Raw genomic sequence first — 20,125 nt, forward strand, 5'->3', positions numbered from 1 at the left:
GATTTATAAAGTTTACTTCCAGGATTGATAAAATATCGAAAATATCAAAAACATCATATAATATTTTGAGAATTTCAAACAAACCTAGATTGTTTGATATATGAATGACATTCCTCGTATTTAGAATGCAATTTGATATGTTTGATGTGCGCCAAGGTCCCACAAAATACTGTGCAAATGTTGCTATCCGATTCCTTAATTTATGCAAGCATCATTTTATTTTTTCAATTAACCCTATTCTATTACCCCCACAAAAGTGGTATATTTGAGTGCTGTGGAGGTATCATATTAACTATTGCATTGCAGTGTTATTGGTCGGGTAAAAACCAATAAGTGGCATACCATTGGCAAGCTTGGACTTTAAGCTTTTAGAAAAGCAAGTTTATTATTTAATTATGTAAATATTATGCAAATTAGCTCATGAATAATTAATGAGCTCATAGCCAAATATGATCAAACAATTATTTTCATTTACAATTTTGAAGTGTATGAGTACATCAATGTGGCATTATGCAGTTTTAAATACACTGCCGTGTTTCTACATATAATAAAAAGAAATCCGAGTTACTTTGGACCATATTTAAAAAGTTTATGGACAGTTTTGGGCTATTTTTAGGGCAAAATTTGGCCTAAAAATGGTCAAAATATGCAGGTTTCCAACATTTTAAACCATTTTATGATGTGTTAATGGTAGTTGTATTAGGAAAAAAGGTGTTTTGTTGATAGAGAAGTGATAAATTATCAAAACTATTCCAAAGATAAGACCTTTATTTTGTGTAAATAATTTTTTTACATGCATATTAAACCATTTCGTGCCACTTTATGATAATGATCTTCATTATATTTTGGGTTTTGGTAAAAACGATTTAATAACATTTCGGGTTATATAAAGGTCATAAAAATGTTTTAAAAAACGTTTTGTATGAAAATCCAACATAACATCAACAGCATTTTTAACATATTGTCAAAATGTTATTGTAAAATATTTTTTGTAAAATACTTTTTGCCAAATATTGTAATATTTTGTCAATACTTAAATAATATAAGAAATACTTAAATAATGCTACTGTCTGTTCAATTAGGTTAGATTCTTGTATTTTTAAGATAATTGAAAAAAACATTGTGGTCAAAGTCATCAAAGAAAAGTGTTAGCACAGCCTTAGACCCAACGGGCGAATTTCTCGACGGGTGGCTTAGCAATTGGCTTGTCTAGCCTCAAGGCTTAAGAGGTCGTAAGACCAGGCTTAACTGAAAACGTATTTCCCGAAGCACGGCTACCATAGCCTCGAGGCTTCGTTGGCCCGTGGGCCAGGCTTGTAGGATTAGCCCCAGGCTTCAGTAAAATTTGCATTTCTCGAAATCAGTCTTCTGTAGCCGTAGTCTACGCAAGCCTGTTAGACCAGGCTTACAGTGGCTTTTCTTGGCATTGCCTCAGAGCAGGTCTTAGGTCGTAAGCCTTGGTCTATTTCAATTTACAAATTATTTAAATTGTAACGCAAAGTTTATCTTTCATATTTTTGACGGTCTTTCAATTAACATGAGTAAGCAGTCGCGTAACTAGGGGGGGGGGAAGCCTCTTGCCCCCCCCCCCCATGAAAAAGGTAAATTAGGCCTACTTCTGAGAGTTATTAATTAATCTCATATTTGGTCATTTTAACCTTAAAAACTCAATTTTAAGGTTAAATAAATTGCATTTATCCCACTTTTGTACCATTGGCCTATATGTCACCAGCTTTAATAGCTTAAATATGGCATTTGTACCATAATTGTTTTTTCAATCCCACCTCCGTCCACCCCCCCATGTCAAAAAAAAAGAAATATACGCCAATGTTCCGGGGACACATTCCAAGCAGATCCCATAACTCCTCAGACCCACTCCACCCCTTACAAACCCAAACAGCATGAACGATACCTGCTCCTCATTTATTATGTTTGTCCCCGCTTTCCCCACCCACCCCCAAATGAAAATGTCTAGTTACGCCACTGTGGGTAAGTAATTGTTTGATTTAGTTGAACATTTCAGCATTTTATTTTAGTGTTCATTTGCGTTAGTTGAATTTTGTGAAGTAGCTGTTGCTATCATAAGACCTACTCAATTTGAATGATGATTTTTTTTACAACGAATATAATTTTTAAAAATTCTTTCATCATCATCATGATCATCATCATGATCATCATCATCATGATCATGATCATCATCATCATGATCATCATCATCATCATCATCATCATCATCATCATCATGAAGACCTATATGATACCATCTGTCCCTATAGTTTGATACTCGTACTTTTCATAAGTAGGCCTATTACAATATTATTTTGGAGTGCCTATATTATACCAGGTTGGACATCAATTTAATACAATAGAAGGACAAAATTGGTAAGATATAGTAAATATTTGACACGAAACAATAGTGCATGCAGTATTAAAACTGAATTTACGGATAAGATGCATATAATATTGCTATATCTTCTACTTAAATAATTATAAATATTGTACCAACAGATAACTTCATGTGAGATCTGAAAAGACTACTGATATCAGCAGTAGGCCTAGATAGCACGTTGGTTGCTTTCCTTTTTAGGGGAATCACGGATTCCTTTCCATTAGGCTTACAGTTTTACCCTTTTTGGGATGCAAAGAAAAAATCACAAGTATAAAGCATAGACGTATCATTCATACAAGTTGGACTCATAAAAAGTCAAGCGGAAATAAAATAATACATAAAAGACACAAAAACAGGCACAATATTCTTGCATCAAGTTGTGTACGGTATAAGCCCAAGCACAAGACCGCGGGTCCAGGCTAGTCTTTGCGCCGGGAACATTGCGATAATGAAACGGCAACCTTGTTAGTACGGTAAACCGTGAGGACCACAGCTTATGTGCATCTACCTCCAACAGCCTATACAATTAAGTCGCTTGTTGAAAGGGACGAGGTTGTCAAGCGTTAAGCCTGCAAGGCCACTAAGACTAGGTTGAATTTGCGTTGAAGAAATCCGGCTAGAGTTAAGACTCGGGCTTCGAGAGCGGGCTAGGCTTAGTAGCCTCAAGGCCACCTTAAGACTACGGCTTAATAAGACTCCTGTCGGGAAACTCGCCCAACGTGATTTATACTTTTCAAATTCCAAAGTTCAATTTGAAACCCCATTTCTTTTCAATTTTTGTCTTTTCCCGCTATATTTTTATAAAAAGCCGTAGATCGTCGGGTACCATAAACTTTTTTGAATCAATCCATTTAGTGCAATGGGGGTGAATGTCATAATAATTAGATGCGCTGATAGAGTACTTATTCGATCATCCGCATCATGAAGTATTGTCCAGCAAAATAGCTATATTTGCCTGTAATTCGTGTTGAAACCCCATTACTGAAACATTACGTTGTTATAAAAATGTGAAGGTGAACTAAGGTTTTCCGAATAGGTCCAGGTTATATAGATACATTCCTTGTGTATTTATTTATTTATTTATCTATTTATTTATTTATTTATTTATTTATTTATTTATTTATTCATAACTTTATAACTTTATTTATAACTTTATTTATTTATAACTTTATTTATAACTTTATTTATTTATAACTTTATTTATTTATAACTTTATTTATTTATAACTTTATTTATTTATAACTTTATTTATTTATATATCTATTGTGAGGATGAGTTTGAAAAGGTGCGGGGCCTCAGTAGCGTAGCCAGCGAGGGGGGGGGGCAGGGGGGCAGAGGGCCCCCCTGACAAAAAAAAAAAATGAAAGAAAAAGTGCCCTCTGACATAAAATGAAAGAGAAAATCAGGAGGGCAAAGGAAAAGAATTCAGGGCCAAAATAGTGTAAAATACAACTTTTTTCCACGCTACGCGCGCACATTGTAACAATATAGCCCTTTTTTAGCCGGATAATGGGCAAAAATAGTGTAAAATGCCATTTTTTTGCGCTGCGCGCGCACATCATCCCAATAAGGCCCTTTTCGGGAAGCTCGAAGACATACAGTCTCTATGTATTGTATGATGCAACTGCAATTTTTTTCGTCTGTGCCCAAAACAATTTTATTTTGCCCCCCCCGACCAAGAAAGCTGGCTACGCCCCTGCGGGGCCTAGGCCTATTTTAATACTACACGTTTATTTTCAATTTGTATTTCGTTTTGTTTGTTGAATACACACTATGATAGAAAAAACATTTAGAAACAAAAGAACTTTTGTACAAGAAAATATAATTGAAAACAATTACTTAGGTTACAGAAAACAATGATGGTATTTAACAAAAATAAATTTAAATTGTATCAATGAAACCAGTTGAAATAAGAACGAAATCCATAATTTTAATGTCATTGTTTAGGAAAAAAATAATGCTCGGATCACCTAATTTCGTGCAACAAAAACCGGTGGATCATCATCACCTGTAGAACCTATCCAATAACCGGAACGCTATAACAATTGAAATTGCAGGACAGATTCGATAGGGTCTATGCCCTAAGTTGAGAATGGACCGTCCCACTCGATTTATGAAAAGGTCGCTAACCCTTTTGGTGGACCCAAGTAACTGCCTAAAATGAGGCTAAATTGAAAAGAAATGGGGTTTTAAATTGAACTTTGGAATTAGAAAAGTATAAATTACGTTGGGTCTAAGGCTGTTCTAACACTTTTCTTTGATGAATTTGACCACAATTTTTTTATTTTTTTCAAATATCTTAAAAATATAAGAATCTAAACTAATTGAACAGACAGTAGAATATGTTGCATTTTCAAAAAATAATGTTATGAAAATGTTTTTTCCTTTATATAACCAGACATTTAAACGTTTTCTGGGAGAATTTTCTAAACTTTCTAAAAATGTTGAAATGTTTTGCGGCATATGATGCTATTCTAGAGAAGAAAAAAAGGTGTGACTGGGTAGCCGCAACCAAAAAAAAGGGGGTCTTTGGGTGACCTCAACTAAAAAAGGGGGTCATCGGTTATGACTTTAAAAAAAGGGGATGATCGAGGGGCCTATTGACAGGCACATATATACCGTCACTTCCAAAGTTGAGTGCCCACCCCGGGAAATGTTGCAAGTATATCGTGGGTAAAATTGTCTCACACACAAATATCATAACGGTAAGGTAAGGTTTAATAATGACTGTGTCCATATTTTGATTGATTTAAAAGTTGTGACCGTAATGGAAAAATGTACTAATATATTCATCGTAATTATATCGACATTTTAATATAATTTGTAAAATTAAAATTGAAGACAGGATAAAGTGTGCATTTGTTCTACTTGTCTGAAATAATCAAGTTTGTAGCTTACTCTGAACTTTGGCAAGTTGATAATACAATGTCTGTGACTTCTTCCTTACGTGAACGATTTTACGATTAAGTTCATTACATTCATTGAAAGGTCTCCACGCTTCATTATATGTGATGCGATCAAGCAAAATCAGTCGGAACTCGGAAATATTAAATTTTCAGTTTCTTATAAGATAGTAATAAGCATTTGCAAAGCTGCAATTTGCAGAAAACCCCATTGAAACTGAACAACCTGATCCAAAGATATTAACAATTAAAGAGTTTCCAAAACAAAAGGAAACATAAGGAAATATTGCCTTTGTTTGGCTATATCTCAAAATCAATATTTCCGAGTTCCGACTGATTTTGCTTGATCGCGTCACATATTGAATTGCGACGTCACTGTATGGCAGCGTTCTGTCTGAATCATTCAACCAAGGAAATAGTAGATTTCCATGATTCAACATGCTATGGGCATTAATTTTCTTACCATGCGTAACGCTTGGACTGGCAGCTTGTATACAATGTAAAGAACTTGTTTGATTACACAGTGTTGGAAAACAGAATTGTAGTATAAGTATAGTAAAGTTGTGACTCTCATTTAGACGTAAGTCATAATGGTAGAAAAGTTAAAATTAACCGAGTAACTTCTAAAATTCAACTTTTCTCGGTGAACACAATGTCTTACTTTTGCAAGACATTGATGATTGTTCTATAGAACCGTGCCAAATTGACATGTGAAGATGAATTCACCTGTCAGTAGGCCTACACTACAGGTTATGATCAACATGAGGAACATTAGGTCCACTCCACTTCTGATGGGAACTTGTACGACTCTAATGTTGACTCTGGGGATGTTAGTAAGTCTAACTCTTACTGTGAGTGTAACGGGCCAGGAGCTAGCTGATGCATTACCGTGTGACAGGTAAGTAACGTATACTGGTATGCCTATTGCCAAAAAAAATCATCGCGAACATTTTTCGGACCCCCTTTCAGGTCTCAAAAATTTCAGCCCCCACCTCTTTTGACATGCAAATTATGGGTCAACCCCATAGAAAATCCTATAAACGCAATTTACCCAGGAAAATTTGTGGTCATTTTTTTCAAGGCACCGCTTACGAGGGTCAAAACTTTTAAAGCCCCCCCCCCCTTTTTTTTTGCATCAGCCCGCCCATAACAAATGTATGTGGACGGTCCCTTACCTGTTGGTAGGGGAGACCGTCCAACTTCGTGGGTAAAGGGGCTTGTTGAGTACTACATTTTTGTCAATTTGGTAAGATATTTTTTTGTAATATATATTATTAATATGCATGTCACTTTGTATAATTATGTTATAATAATGGGTTTCTATCATTCCTATCACACTGCCAGTATTTGTGATAAAAAGCACAAGTTCCCGGCATAAGTTTCACTTGAATAACTCGACTCTAATCTCGAAATGAACGAGGACGCAAATGCCACGACTTTTGTCGAATCATTCAGTTAAACCATTCCAATATCTGTGGTTAAACAGCTACCGCGGTAATCATTCGCCTAATGGCGTACATGGGCTCCTTTTCCTTGGGGTAAAATTCATGAAAATCCCAACAAGAATGAAGGTTGTACATAAAATCATGTTATGTTATGTCAAGGCATCCCCGGAAGGCAGCCCAGAGCGTCATTAGGCGAACGTTTACTGTACTTTATTTATAGTAAGAGTTATAATTAGCTATAATACATACGATCAGGTTGTGTAATAAAAATTTAATATATTCGGCCAAAAATATGGGCATTATACATGTTCAGCGGAGTGCACCAAATCCGAGTAAATTACTAGTTTAGGACATTACTTCAGGGACCTTATTATTACTACAGGGTTCAAAAGAAATAACTCCCCCCTAAAATTACAAAATATTTCTTTGCATAACTTGACATACATTTGGTTGATTTGAAAAATTTAAAAATCTGTGAATAGAGGAATCATTTTGCTACCCTCCCAGTTTTCTTCTTTTTGAAAATCATTTTTTGTTGGTCAAAAATTATCTCATTTTCCAAAAATGATGCTTTCAGAAAAAGTTGCACTTTTCAACTTCCTATACATGTAATGTACAAAAACGTTCTTGATATCAACGTGATCAATGTAAATTGTTAGTTAATTTGTCTTAATTTTTATGTATTCGATTACTCAGTCACCCATGCAATCATCTTTCAGTATAAAACAATTATTCATTGACATGAATTTTGACATGAATGGGATTTTCAGTCGGTGTTTCAAATATGGTTAAATCATTAACGGAGTAAAGATAAGGTTTGCAGTGTGATGCTTATTTCTTTCGCTGGCTAGAAGAGATGAAAAATTTACTTGCAAATTGCAGACTCAAACAGTTGCAAAGATCTATCGCAACGGCTCTCTTGAATAAAGACGTGCATGGCAAAGAAGAAATGGGCAACAAAGATTGGAGGTTGGATGTCAGCATTCAGCCAATTAACTGCATGCAGCCAATCTCTTGTGGCCACGTCATGAGTGTTATACCTTTATCCAAGAAAGCCATCATTTTAAATCAAAATGCAAGATGCCTCAACTGACCCAATACAGGTAAATGTTCACCCTTTTGGCCAAATTTTTCGTGGAGAGCTCATTTCTCCTTCCTAGTGATTTTATCATTTTGAAACAAAAACTTCAAAGAAAATCTCATTTTACGCCGAAATTAAGTTCAACAAATCTTTGTTTTGCACTGAACGATGATTGCATGGGTGCCTGAAGGATCAGAGACAGAAATTGGCGAAGGAAAAAAACAAATGAAACAACGTTGGGAGGGTTGAAAAGCGATTCCTCTATTCACTAGTTTTTACATTTTTCAAATCAACAAAATAAATGTTAAGTTATGCAAAGAAATGTTTTGGAATTTTAAGGGGAGAGTTATTTCTTTTGAACCTTGTATTTGGGAAATGTTTGTCACTCAAGGTCGCCTAAAGTCACGTGGTCCATAAGTGGTATACCAATACCATGTTTTTTTGGCATGAATTGACATGGGCCAGTATTGGTCAGTATCCTTCCCGGTATACTTAGTAGCCACCTGAGGAGGAGGCCCTCAATATTTTTCACAATTCTGTTTTTTTATATTGTACATTGAACAAACATACCCTGGAAAAATCAAGACCCTGTGTACTATAGCTTTGTCAAGATCCTAGGTTTTGAATAAAACGCAGGAACCGTCGTTTTATTATTACGATGGAAATATTAGTATTTAATACACTCTGTCTGGAGTTGTTCTTTTCACCAGCTTATATATTGCCTCTTACTTTAATTATAAATCCACTGATTTGGGCCAAAATGTCATTTTGGCCCAAAATCACAAAAATAACGGTTTTTGGCCCACTTCTTTTTCGTAAAACGTAAAAATTCTTGGGCCAAAATTGTTTTTTATTATTTTTAAAAACTATATAAAAGTATCTTTTTTTTAATTTTTTAAATTTTGACCAACTTCACCAAAATATTTGAAATTTGGGGGAAAATCGGGCTTTTTTAGTGCAAATTTTGGTGCAAATTTCTCGAAGTTAAAAAAAATGAAAAAACTGCTCTTAGATACTTTTATCTAGTTTTTTAAAAATTAATAAAACAAAAAAAAATTGGCCCAAGAATTGTTTTGTTACGTTTTACGAAAAAGAAGTGGGCCAAAACCGTTATTTTTAAGATTTTGGGCCAAATCAAGTCTTTGCCATTCTAAATATGTATACTTTTATATACTTTTTAGACCAACAATTTAGCAGTTATGAGGCCCGAAAGTTTTCATAATTCCAGGGTTCAGACCAACCTTAATCTTCCATAATCTACCTTTAATTATCAGTAAAATCTTTTGCGATGGACCCCTGCTGGAAGCGGTGCAGAATGCATACATATTCAAAGATTCTAAGACGTTTGTTGATTTGCATCTCAAATACCCACCAGGTAATATACTTCAACACTGTTTATTTCATAAGTAACAATTATGTTCTTTTTTTTTAAGTTGATATAATTATGATGTAAACTACAAAATGTACCTTGTAAAGCGCATTATATGCGGCTAACACACATACATTGGTCTTATATTTGTATATTATACAAAATTCAATTCGGTCAAATCCCCAGGATCAGGACATCTTTTAGGGCTAATGACAACGGTTTCAGACAAATCGTTATATATATATAATGCATGTTCCACTATCTTTTATTGTATCCATCAGATGAAATTCTAGCTGCATTCGATGATTTAGACGATCCCACTGATCCAAAACTAATGCGGTTGTTTGTTGAGACATATTTCGATGGCCCAAATCTGGAGTTCACTGATTGGATCCCTACAGATTGGAAAGAAGAGTAAGAATTTATTTTTAATTTTCCCTTAATTTTACAACGAAACTCTTAAGTAAGCGAAATAATGTGAAATCGTAATTGCTCTTATCTGATGCAAAATAGTTCCCGATGCTTATCGCAACATTTACATAAGTGTAAATATAATACAATTACTGTCCCTCCCGAAGGACCAACATTCCCCATATAGTTTGTCCAGCTCGTAATTAGACGGGAAAGGTTCGTTTTTTGCCACTACGCCGAAAAGTAGACCCACGTTAAGACTGCTATTAGTTGACCTGTCTGGTCTAGATTGTGTGTGTTAAAGAAAGTAGACAAAGTATAGGACTTGAATCATTATTATTCCTGATGCTGGCGAGATGTCACAAGAAAATTCTTTAAATAAAAAATTTAGATATTAGTCCGCGATGCTATAAGGCCCGCCGATTACGAGCTGATCAAAGTATAGTCCATGTCGTTGTCTAATTTTAAAAACTACTTTTTTTACGAATAAAATGTTCATGATATTGGCCAAAAAAAAAAAAAGGAAAGCCAAAAGTTTAGATGGTCCTTAAAAATGCAAATATCAATTAACATTGCAAGTTGTTGTGTGCACAGCATATTTTTGAAATTCATCAACGAACAAGTACACAGAACACATCATTAAAATCATATTTGCATCTCTTCCGTTTTACATCAGTCCAGACTTTCTGAACAAAATAAAAGATGCACAATTACGTGATTGGGCAGACGATCTACATGCACTATGGAAAGAACTCGGAAGAAAGGTACTGCGTGATCTTAATTATTTATTTTGTTTGTTGGGGTGCTTGTGGATTTGTTGTTTGTTTGTGTAAAGTTTTGTGATCAACGTTAAGCATAATTATATTAAAGTTTATGTAATGAATGTAGAAAATCAGATTAGAAAAGGTTAGAGGACATCTCCTATTCCAACGTGTGTTGTGAATTGACCACGTAATAATCGCACACTCAAGGGTATAGGTCAATTGCACGTATCCACTCCATCTTGCTAAAGAAATGTATTTAGGCCAGGCGGCGGATGACATGATCGAGCCGGCAACTTGTGAAACCGCTCGGCTGTATGGCATTTTCCAATATAGTCGGTTAGTTTTGTGGGGTTCATTATCGAACCCCAACGATTTTAGCTTGTATTTATATTATTTATCAACATAGACCTATTTGTTTGTGATATTTCAAGCGTTTTAAAATGTCAAAATAATCCCATTCAATTACACGGTTGACGATGAAAATTTACTGAATTTAGACAATGCAATGCGGCCACCACCAGATTTAGGCCAAAATACAACAATTAATATTGATTTGAATATGTTATCTTCATATTACACGCCACCCCCCAAAAAAAACCCCAAACATTTCACTGTTTCGTAGTGAATGTGAATGTGGATGGCGGCGTGTTGTCATTCATACTACAGTTCATTCATTAAAATATCAAACTCACTCGATATTATCGACCATAAGGCATATTCTAGCCAAATTTGGACATAATCCGGCTAGTTTTCCTATAGGTACCTTGCAATATTCATAAACATTGGTCGTAATGCCCATATTTGGCATTTGGCACATAAACAAATATTATACACAGAAATATATACCTAAGAAATTAACACACACGAAAAACAGCTAGCTCCTCTTTTGATGTTTACTGAGGTATAGCAAGCTTGGTCTTCAGCACGCAAAATTGGGAAAGCTATTTAGCATAACAAAGGGTTATTCCCCATTACTCTGTGGAGCAAGGAAAGTGGTTATTTGCATAGTAAATACACTATTAAATCACGACGAGATTAGGTGATGACGGTCTTAGCTCATCAAAGTTTGTCACTCGGTGAATTGCAACTTGTTGTAATGATTGAAAAATAACTAGATTAGACCACAATTTTGTTTTGATCATTTTGCTTAACCTTATCAATATCAGATCAATACAGACGTTTTAAACAATCCAGATCGATACACACTCATTTACGTGGAGCAACCATTTGTCGTTCCTGGAGGAAGATTCCGTGAATTCTACTACTGGTGAGAATCAAAACCGTTTTTAGAATCGTTTTAAAAACGTTTTGTTGTCTTCCTTCCAAAAGTTTTCTTTTCCGAGCGTGCACATTGTGTGTACAACTTTATAGAAGACTTTTACTGACATAATCGTATTGTATTTTGATGATGTACTGCGCCCAAAAAGTATCCGAACACATAAAACAAAAGCCATTTCTTAAAGACACTAAAATTAAAATACAAAATAAAATATTCGATAGATAGATAATTTTGTTTTTCGTATTTTGATAGCTCATTTTCCTATTTATTGATTTAAACATTTGATTATAATGATTTATTCTGTAGGGATTCACATTGGGTGATCAAAGGCCTGCTAATATCAAGCATGACAGAGACGGTGAAGGGGATGCTATCAAACTTTGCAGATTTGGTTGACAAGTAAGTCTTTACCTTCCCTCATCATCTACCTGTTTTTTGTAATAGATTATACAATCAATTAGAATTGTATTATTATTTTTTTAATCAAAATGGTAAAAGGTGTATCATTGGAAATCAGTCTTTATTATACCTTTGACTTTTGGGGATATCGTTGGTGTTACCAACAAGCTGTGTTTTGCTTTTGATTGTATTTTGCTTTTTATTGAATCTGTGCTGATCACCAATGCAATACCCTGTTGTAAATTAATGCATGGCGGTGTTATCTTCAATTTATGATTGTATCCAAATGATATTGATTTATTTAGTTAATTAGTGGTGATAATTTGGAATAGATTTGATATGAAATGAAGTGAGCGGTTAGAATAATTTTGTAAAAAAAATGAAAATATTTTCTTTGAGCCTAGAGGTGTGATTTAGAGTACTGTTTGTTAATCATTGCAAATCTTTCATTCATAAACTTGTTATAATCTCCTTATAATCACAATTGGTTAATTTATGTTACGCATGAATTATTTTTGAATTAGCGACCAAGGAATTTACAACTCAGCTCAAGACGGCAGTAAATCAATTTTTCAACGGCGATAATCGTACTGCTGCCAACTAGGGCTAAAGCGCTTGATCTCTTGTTCTCTTGTAATATAACTTTATAACTTTATCACATATTTCACCATTCCAGACTAGGGTTTATGCCAAATGGGAACCGAATATATTACAAAAGCCGAAGCCAACCTCCATTCTTCATACCATCCGTGTACGAATACTTTAAAACAACTGGTGACTTTGACTTCGTAAAGTCTCTTCTACCAACTCTGGAAAAAGAGTATTCGTTTTGGATGTCAAACAGAACGGTACATGTACAGAAGCCGGGGAGCGACGAGACTCATCTGCTGAATCGTCACGATGTGTTTGTGGGGAAACCAAGGTAAATGACCACATAGCTTTTAGGGGGGAGTGAAGCACACCATTTGTTTATACAGTAAAATCAATGATTTTCTTTTGGACCCTCAAACTCAAATCACATACGTTAATAATGCTTTAGCGATTGTGGAAACGATCGATTTCGATTATTCTTTTTAATTGATTATTTTCGATATATAGTGAACATCCGTAACGTGACTGTAATAGGTTGAGCATCATTTGTTGGATATAATCCCACTATTAAACATTGCTGTGGGGAAAGATGTATTTAGCAGTTATTATTATGGTTGTAGTTTCAGCTAATAATCACTACAAATATTTAATATTTTAAAAAAAAACACATATTAGTGGAAAACATTGCTTAAAGAATATATTTGCTTAATAAACAATCGATTAATTTCGATAAAACCAAAATGTTGATACTTCGATTACGGCGTTTTTAAATAATCGAGTACACGATTAAAAAAATCGATTATTTTCGAGTAATCAAAACATCGCCCAAGTCTATCGCGTTAGTTGGTACAAATATACTTCTCTCAAATATCACGGAAAAGAAGACGGTACGCCTTTTGTACGTCAATAGAGACCGATAACTCAAAAGTATATTTCATTCATTCTATAAATTATTGGCAAAACTCAAAGCCTTCAATTAAAGCCTAGCTAATTGTGTGGGCCTATTTTTGTGTGTGCCATGGTTTAATATCACACGTTGTAAAACATGTAATTGTTATTGAAATCCACAAGCAATGAGTGTATTTGTCTGAATTTTGTCCTCAATTTTCAGTGCATGAAAAAGTGGAGTAAAAATTTCGTAATTTTAAATATGTAGCTAAAGAGCAAGAAATATCTGCAAATATGTTTATCACTTGTTTTTTCATATTTCAAATAGACCTGAATCATTCCGAGAAGACGCGGTTACTTGTGCTAGTAGTGACCAAGGTAAAAAAACAAGAGTGCAAAAATGTTAAAGGTCTGGTGCCGTATATTGTCCAATCAGAAAAAAAAATATTCAAAAATTAATCTGTATACAAATATATAATAATTATACACCACACACACGTACAAAACAACAACTGAACCAAAAACAACAACAACAACAACAATAACAACAAACGCAACAAGCAAACAATGATCGATTAGGGAATACACGATGTATTATGTGTCTATCGGGTCATACTGGATATATGCATGTCCACATCTACGTCTACGTAGAAATAGACGTAGATGTACTTTTACCACTGTTTACCAAACACCACTTTGTCCATATAAATAATTATTGTTTATTTGTTATCACAGTGCAAACCAAATGTATAATAGTAAATATTTCGTTTTTAACAAATCTTTTACAATCCATCAACGCCAGTATAATTACCATGCATCTAAATCTGATAATCTATTTTAGGGGAGTCGGCCCGGATTTGCTCTGATTTAGCATCTGGCGCAGAAAGTGGTTGGGATTACAGCAGTAGATGGTTTCAAGAAAAGCAAACCGATCTCAAATCAATCCGCACCAAACAAATAGTCCCTGTAGAACTCAACAGTATACTTTGCATGAATGAAAAGATATTAGCCGATATGTTTGCAATGGATGGTAAGTAAATTAATTAAAAATAGTGCGATGAATAATTATTGTCAAGGATAATATGATATAAATAGTATCAAACGTTCTTAGCAATTAGCACTTCAAACGGATATTGTTTAAGTGCATATTTGGAAATTCCAGTTGATACCCATACACCCCTATGAACACATGACCTTATAATCTTCCACACATTGAGTGTAGATGTCAATTGCACCCATTTCACCCCGTTTGAAATTCATACTCCCTGTGTTGAAGATTATGGTCATGTCTTCCAAAGAGAGTGTGTGGATTTCAACTGAAAAACAAAGTGAATTGCTAAAACGTTTTATTTCCTTCCAAGGCAGCGACATCCATCAGTTTGACGTACCTTGACGAACACATGTGACACCACTTGACTAAAACTATAACGAAGAACTTAAAAAGGGCCCATTGCCTTGTTTTCCGATTAAAAAATGCATCATTCACTGCCAGCCAACACGCTACGTTTTCACGACGTTCGCTGACTTTGTACTTTTAGGTTGTAATTACGTAAATTTGTGAGCTTGTATTTGTTTTGTGACAACGTTATTCTCGGCGTTAATTTTCGGACATTGATAACGTTAACGTGGTAATGACGTGCTGTTTCGACGTGAAGTTGTGAACGTATTATTCAAATGTCCCTATTAAATCCGGCCGCACGTTGTAACAACGTATGAATAATAATATCAACGTCCGAAAATCATCGTCGCAAATAACGTTGTCACAACACGAATACGAGCATGACGAGTGACGTATTTACAATGTAGATGACACCCTAAGTACAACGTAGATTACTTTTATACGACGTTTTTGGCTTGGAGTGCCCATACGATATATGTGGTATGGAATAACTACTGAGAGAGAACTATTTTTGCATTAACTCTTTAGACTACACCTTTCATAAACTCTCCTGCAGGCCAACACAGTAAGGCTGACCAATATATGCAAGCTTACATCAGACGTCGCCGAGCAATTCAAGAGATATTCTGGGTTGAAAATACCGGAGCGTGGCTGGATTATGATTTGGAATTAGCTCGGAATCGAAATGAATTTTACCCCTCTAATGTCATGCCTTTATGGGCCAATTGCTACGCAGAAGGAAACGGTGATAGTCAGATTGAAGAAAAGGTGTTAAATTATATGAAGGTTAGTTAAAATCTCTTTCATTTCCGTTCTTTACTTGCGGCGATGAAGCCGATGAAATCACAATGGTTACAATCAGCAAAGTCGTTAGAAATGGTATCACTTTTTAACCATCCTAAAAAAATCCGCGCCGCGTAATTTGATATAAAGAATTGAAGACATGAGCGCAAGAAGACCGTAAGTCCACTTGGCCCCTCAACATGTATACACTAAAGCTACGTATAGTTTCTTAGGGTTTTATAATTTTTAATACATGTTCCAGGGTGAAAACATCATGAAAGTTTGGGAAATATTTGTTTTGGCCCCTGAACATATATAAAACATTACCAAACTATACGAAACTATACGAAACTTTCGTGTATACATGTTGAGGGGCCAAGTGGACTTACTAATTGCTGAACCAAACAAGAAATGCTAACAACTTACTTAATGATACTACAAGAAACGTATAATAAAAAGTTTAAAAGACGTATAAACTTTGTTCTATAAAATCTAGTTTTCTCTGCAATAAAATATCTAAAATGTTGGTGCGTTTGATATAGCTTTACATTGTTTTTTTTTTATAAGTTTATACATAATTGTTAGAATCCGTTTGAATATCAAATGTCACCCCCTAAAAATCCACGCCGAGTGATTGTTTTCTCCTTTTTTTGTATTATGCTACACACCATTTAAAGAAATGATGTCGCCATATCAGAACCAAATGCTGTACAAATTAGAAGCCCGTTTGCAAAGAACATTTTGGAGAAGCTTGCATGATAAAAAATGTTTTGTTATATTATCGATATCTTGATTGTGGAACGTTAATTTTGACATCCAACTACTTACATTATTTCTCAACTTGCTGTCACTCACTATTACATTTTCACTCCAAATTGAAGCTACTCTGGCAAAAAACGATGTTTTCGCTATCGGTATGTTTTGAATTCCAGAGTCGACAGTCATAACAGTATGTAATGGCACTATTCGCCGTAGAAGTGATATAATAATCGGATTAACTACCGAAGTAATAGGGTAAAATAATTAGGAATATATCGCACTCACTAGTACGTTCACGCAATACCTTTGAACCATATCAGGCTGATCACTCGTACCTTTAATTATTAGTATCTTTGAAAAGAGCGGTATTGTATTCAATCTATGATTGCAGACATATACACAGGTGATGAGTGCACCCTGCTTGTAGTACAGTGCAATATATTCAACATGTTCATACATAAATTTACAAATTGTCACTATCAAGGAAAAGTCGAATGAGAAACAAAATCTAGCAGCGAAATATTATGATATAAGTTTGGGTTGTATAAATAAAACCTTTCATATATTTCTTAGGATTTGGGTGTTCTAGACTATCCAGGAGGAATTCCTACCTCCTTACTTAAAACTGGGCAACAGTGGGACTACCCAAATGCCTGGCCACCACTTCAAGAAATAGTTATACAGGCTCTGGATTCCAGTAGTGTGGAAGAGGCGCGGGAATATGCCTTTAAATTGGCACAGAATTGGACAACTACGAATTGGAAGGCATACATGGAAAAGGATGTTATGTTTGAAAAGGTAACATGACATGGGCAAAGTATAGAGATGCTAATAGTTATATAAAATATATGTAAACAACAACTTGAATTCTGACGCAAAATTTACCTAGGATATGAATAAAGTAATTAATTGATTCACATTGGAAGCTTACTTATTTCCATAGGTTGTCATCTGGTATTTCGTTCACAATAATAACTGGAGTATCCTCTCATTATATCTAAATGGGATATTTCAGTTGAAATCCATACACCCCCTATGGAAGACATGACATTAATCTTCCAGAGGATTTTGTTTGAGCCTTGTCCAATCAGGACACAGGAATTTCAAATAAGTTACCTGAATGGGTGTCTATGAATTGCCCAATGTACGATAATAACAATTTTTACATCAATGTTGATATTCCGGTTCCAGAAGCTCACAAGTACTCGCTAAAATGATCTATTAATTATATTTCTAAATCATATTCATATTTCAACGTGGATTTATATTTTTTCTTTATTTATGTTTGTTTTCTGCTTCTTTTATTCATATTTTTCAAGTATGATGTCGAGAATCAGGGCGTTCCAGGACACGGCGGAGAATACGAAGTGCAGGTAAGCATATCTGAAACTGTTTCCCTAATCATACTGCTCAGGCTGTACTGAAAATGAAGAAAGTGAAATAGATTAACTGCATGATATTGTTATCTGTCATTTCTTGCTGAATTGTTTGCTGAATACTTGAAGATATTTGTAATTTCATGCAACAAGTCCAAAGATTTCCACTCACTTGCAGACGTTTCGAAAACTGACAGGTTTCTTTATCGATGCTATTGTTGCAATGACGATCTGTATACAGCTGATGATTTCTGCTGATTAGCAACGGAGTTGCCATTTGATTTTTCTTCAGTTATCAGATTTTCAAATACGTGACTCACGCTGTATTGCCCCTCGTCTCTAATGGTGATCGCCTATGCACCTCTTATTACTGTGGTTGCCGAATATATGAATATGAAATACCAAATACATGAATAAAGAAGAAACTTAATATTAAGTTCCATAAGCGAGCCAGATAATAGAGAGATTGCGATTTCCAAACGTACGTATCGTCCGCCCGTCCCGTCAAAGGAGAGTAATTTTAAATAGATACACGGGCGTATGATACGCATGTTTGAAAATCGCAACCTCTCTGGTAGGACCATTTTAAAGTACCTGAAAAATGGTCTTACACAATACCATCTTTACTTGTGAAACTCAAGACAATTGATTGGCGTGGGCAAAGACAGAGACCGAGACAAAGTATTCTTGTCAGTTTGTGAAATGACAATGATTTAAAAACAAATACGCCGGCATTTCTCAACTTATTTCATCCAGCATTGTCTCAATTAACAGAACAGGTGATATCACGTATAATCTGCTCGTATTATGATTTAATTAATGTATTGGAAAACTTAATACAAAACGCATTTTTGTCTCTTTTTTTTAGGCTGGATTCGGCTGGACCAATGGCGTTATGTTAACATTACTTGAGAAATATGGAGACAGATTGACATCGGCTGAAAACAGGATCCAATTATCTGATGCAAAGACAATGATGGATTACCTGCTTATTCTATACAGAATGTTATCCTAACGTAGAATGTAGATTTATATTTTTCATGATCTAAATCAATATATTATTGAAAAATAACAATTTGATGTTTTGCAGAAGTTCATTCTACAAATCATATACTTTGAAAACTTGCTTTATTTATTGTTGTTAATGAGTTATTTAAGTTTTATAAAAGTGTTGTTGTTTCAGCCCTCTTTACAGCATATTAACTCAAGAACCACAGGACCTACAAAAGTATATCTGTGATATTTGAATTCTTCTACACACTAGCTACGAAATGAGTAATGCAATTTTTGCCAAAGCTCACTGCCATTCCAACGCAAGATGCTGTGAACTACCAAATCGCAATGGTTTAAGCTAAATAAACTTGTGGAGAATATGCTTTATTTAAGAATAGTGGGATGGCCATATTTGACCATTTTTAGCCAAATAACTAAACTTATGCACTGTACTTCTTAAAATATTAAAATATATTATGTATATTAAACTATTAAGGAACTGGAATGAGCGTTTTGAGCGTTTCGATAGTAATTTTTGTGGGACATGAGAGCACATCAGACATATCGAATTGCATTCTGAATACGAAGAATGTCTTTCTGATATCAAATAATTTTCATTTTATGAAAATCACGATATAATACAAATTTTATGACAAATTAATAACATTTGATATTTCTTACATTTTTGAGATATAACAGTCCTCGAAGTAAATTTTATAAATTTAATGATATATTCTTAAAGTGTACGTAGCTGGGAGGAAAAGCCGACGATCAATTGAAAATTTTGACCTTTCATATTGGAGATAATTTCAATTTCAAAAGGTCAATTTTTTCAATTAATCGTCGGCTGTTCATCCTTCCTACATACACTTCAAATATAAATCATCAGATTTATAAAGTTTACTTCGAGTACTGTTAAATATCAAAAATATCAATTTGTAATGATTTGCCATAAAATCTGTATTACATAGCGAATTTCAAATATTTGATATCAGAAGGACATTCTTCGTATTCAGAATGCAATTCGATATGTCTGATGTGCTCTAATTTCCCACAATAAATACTGTCCAAACGTTCACACCCCTTCCCTGAATACATTGATATTATATGAAATGATTAATGAAGCCGCTAATTGTATATATCATTTCCATAGATCATTTTACGGTTCTTGAGTTAAGGCCAATAATCTATTAACGAAAGTTTTGGGAATTTCCCCTACCGAGTAAAAATCATGCACATGGGAGGAAATGACACCCTTTATATCAAGCCATCTCCTTGATAGAACCCATCTTATTA

The 20,125-nt window shown here is 34.5% G+C and overlaps 1 protein-coding gene and 1 long non-coding RNA gene across 2 annotated transcripts in view; one reads left to right on the forward strand and one right to left on the reverse strand.

Moving 5' to 3' along the window:
* The window catches only part of LOC140170072 (uncharacterized), a 176,439-nt gene that overhangs the window by 15,044 nt on the left and 141,270 nt on the right, over window positions 1-20,125 (reverse strand). The window lies entirely within an intron of this gene.
* LOC140170068 (trehalase-like) lies at window positions 5,821-19,452 on the forward strand. The gene is made up of 13 exons (XM_072193389.1): window positions 5,821-6,190; window positions 9,093-9,193; window positions 9,469-9,601; window positions 10,275-10,362; window positions 11,529-11,629; window positions 11,948-12,040; window positions 12,717-12,962; window positions 13,848-13,897; window positions 14,361-14,549; window positions 15,475-15,704; window positions 17,034-17,258; window positions 17,780-17,833; window positions 18,705-19,452. The coding sequence occupies exons 1-13, from the start codon at window positions 6,009-6,011 to the stop codon at window positions 18,849-18,851; spliced, it is 1,839 nt and encodes a 612-aa protein (XP_072049490.1). The 5' UTR covers window positions 5,821-6,008; the 3' UTR covers window positions 18,852-19,452.

The sequence above is a fragment of the Amphiura filiformis genome, chromosome 14, assembly GCF_039555335.1.
Source record: "Amphiura filiformis chromosome 14, Afil_fr2py, whole genome shotgun sequence".
NCBI classification, from domain to species: Eukaryota; Metazoa; Echinodermata; class Ophiuroidea; order Amphilepidida; family Amphiuridae; genus Amphiura; species Amphiura filiformis.

Excerpts from the sequence above, each read along its gene's own strand:
- LOC140170068 (XM_072193389.1), top strand. The coding sequence starts at position 6,009 with ATGAATTCACCTGTCAGTAGGCCTACACTACAGGTTATGATCAACATG. Across the intron at positions 6,191-9,092 it reads GATGCATTACCGTGTGACAG|TAAAATCTTTTGCGATGGAC; the intron begins GTAAGTAACGTA and ends TTTAATTATCAG. Across the intron at positions 10,363-11,528 it reads GGAAAGAACTCGGAAGAAAG|ATCAATACAGACGTTTTAAA; the intron begins GTACTGCGTGAT and ends TATCAATATCAG.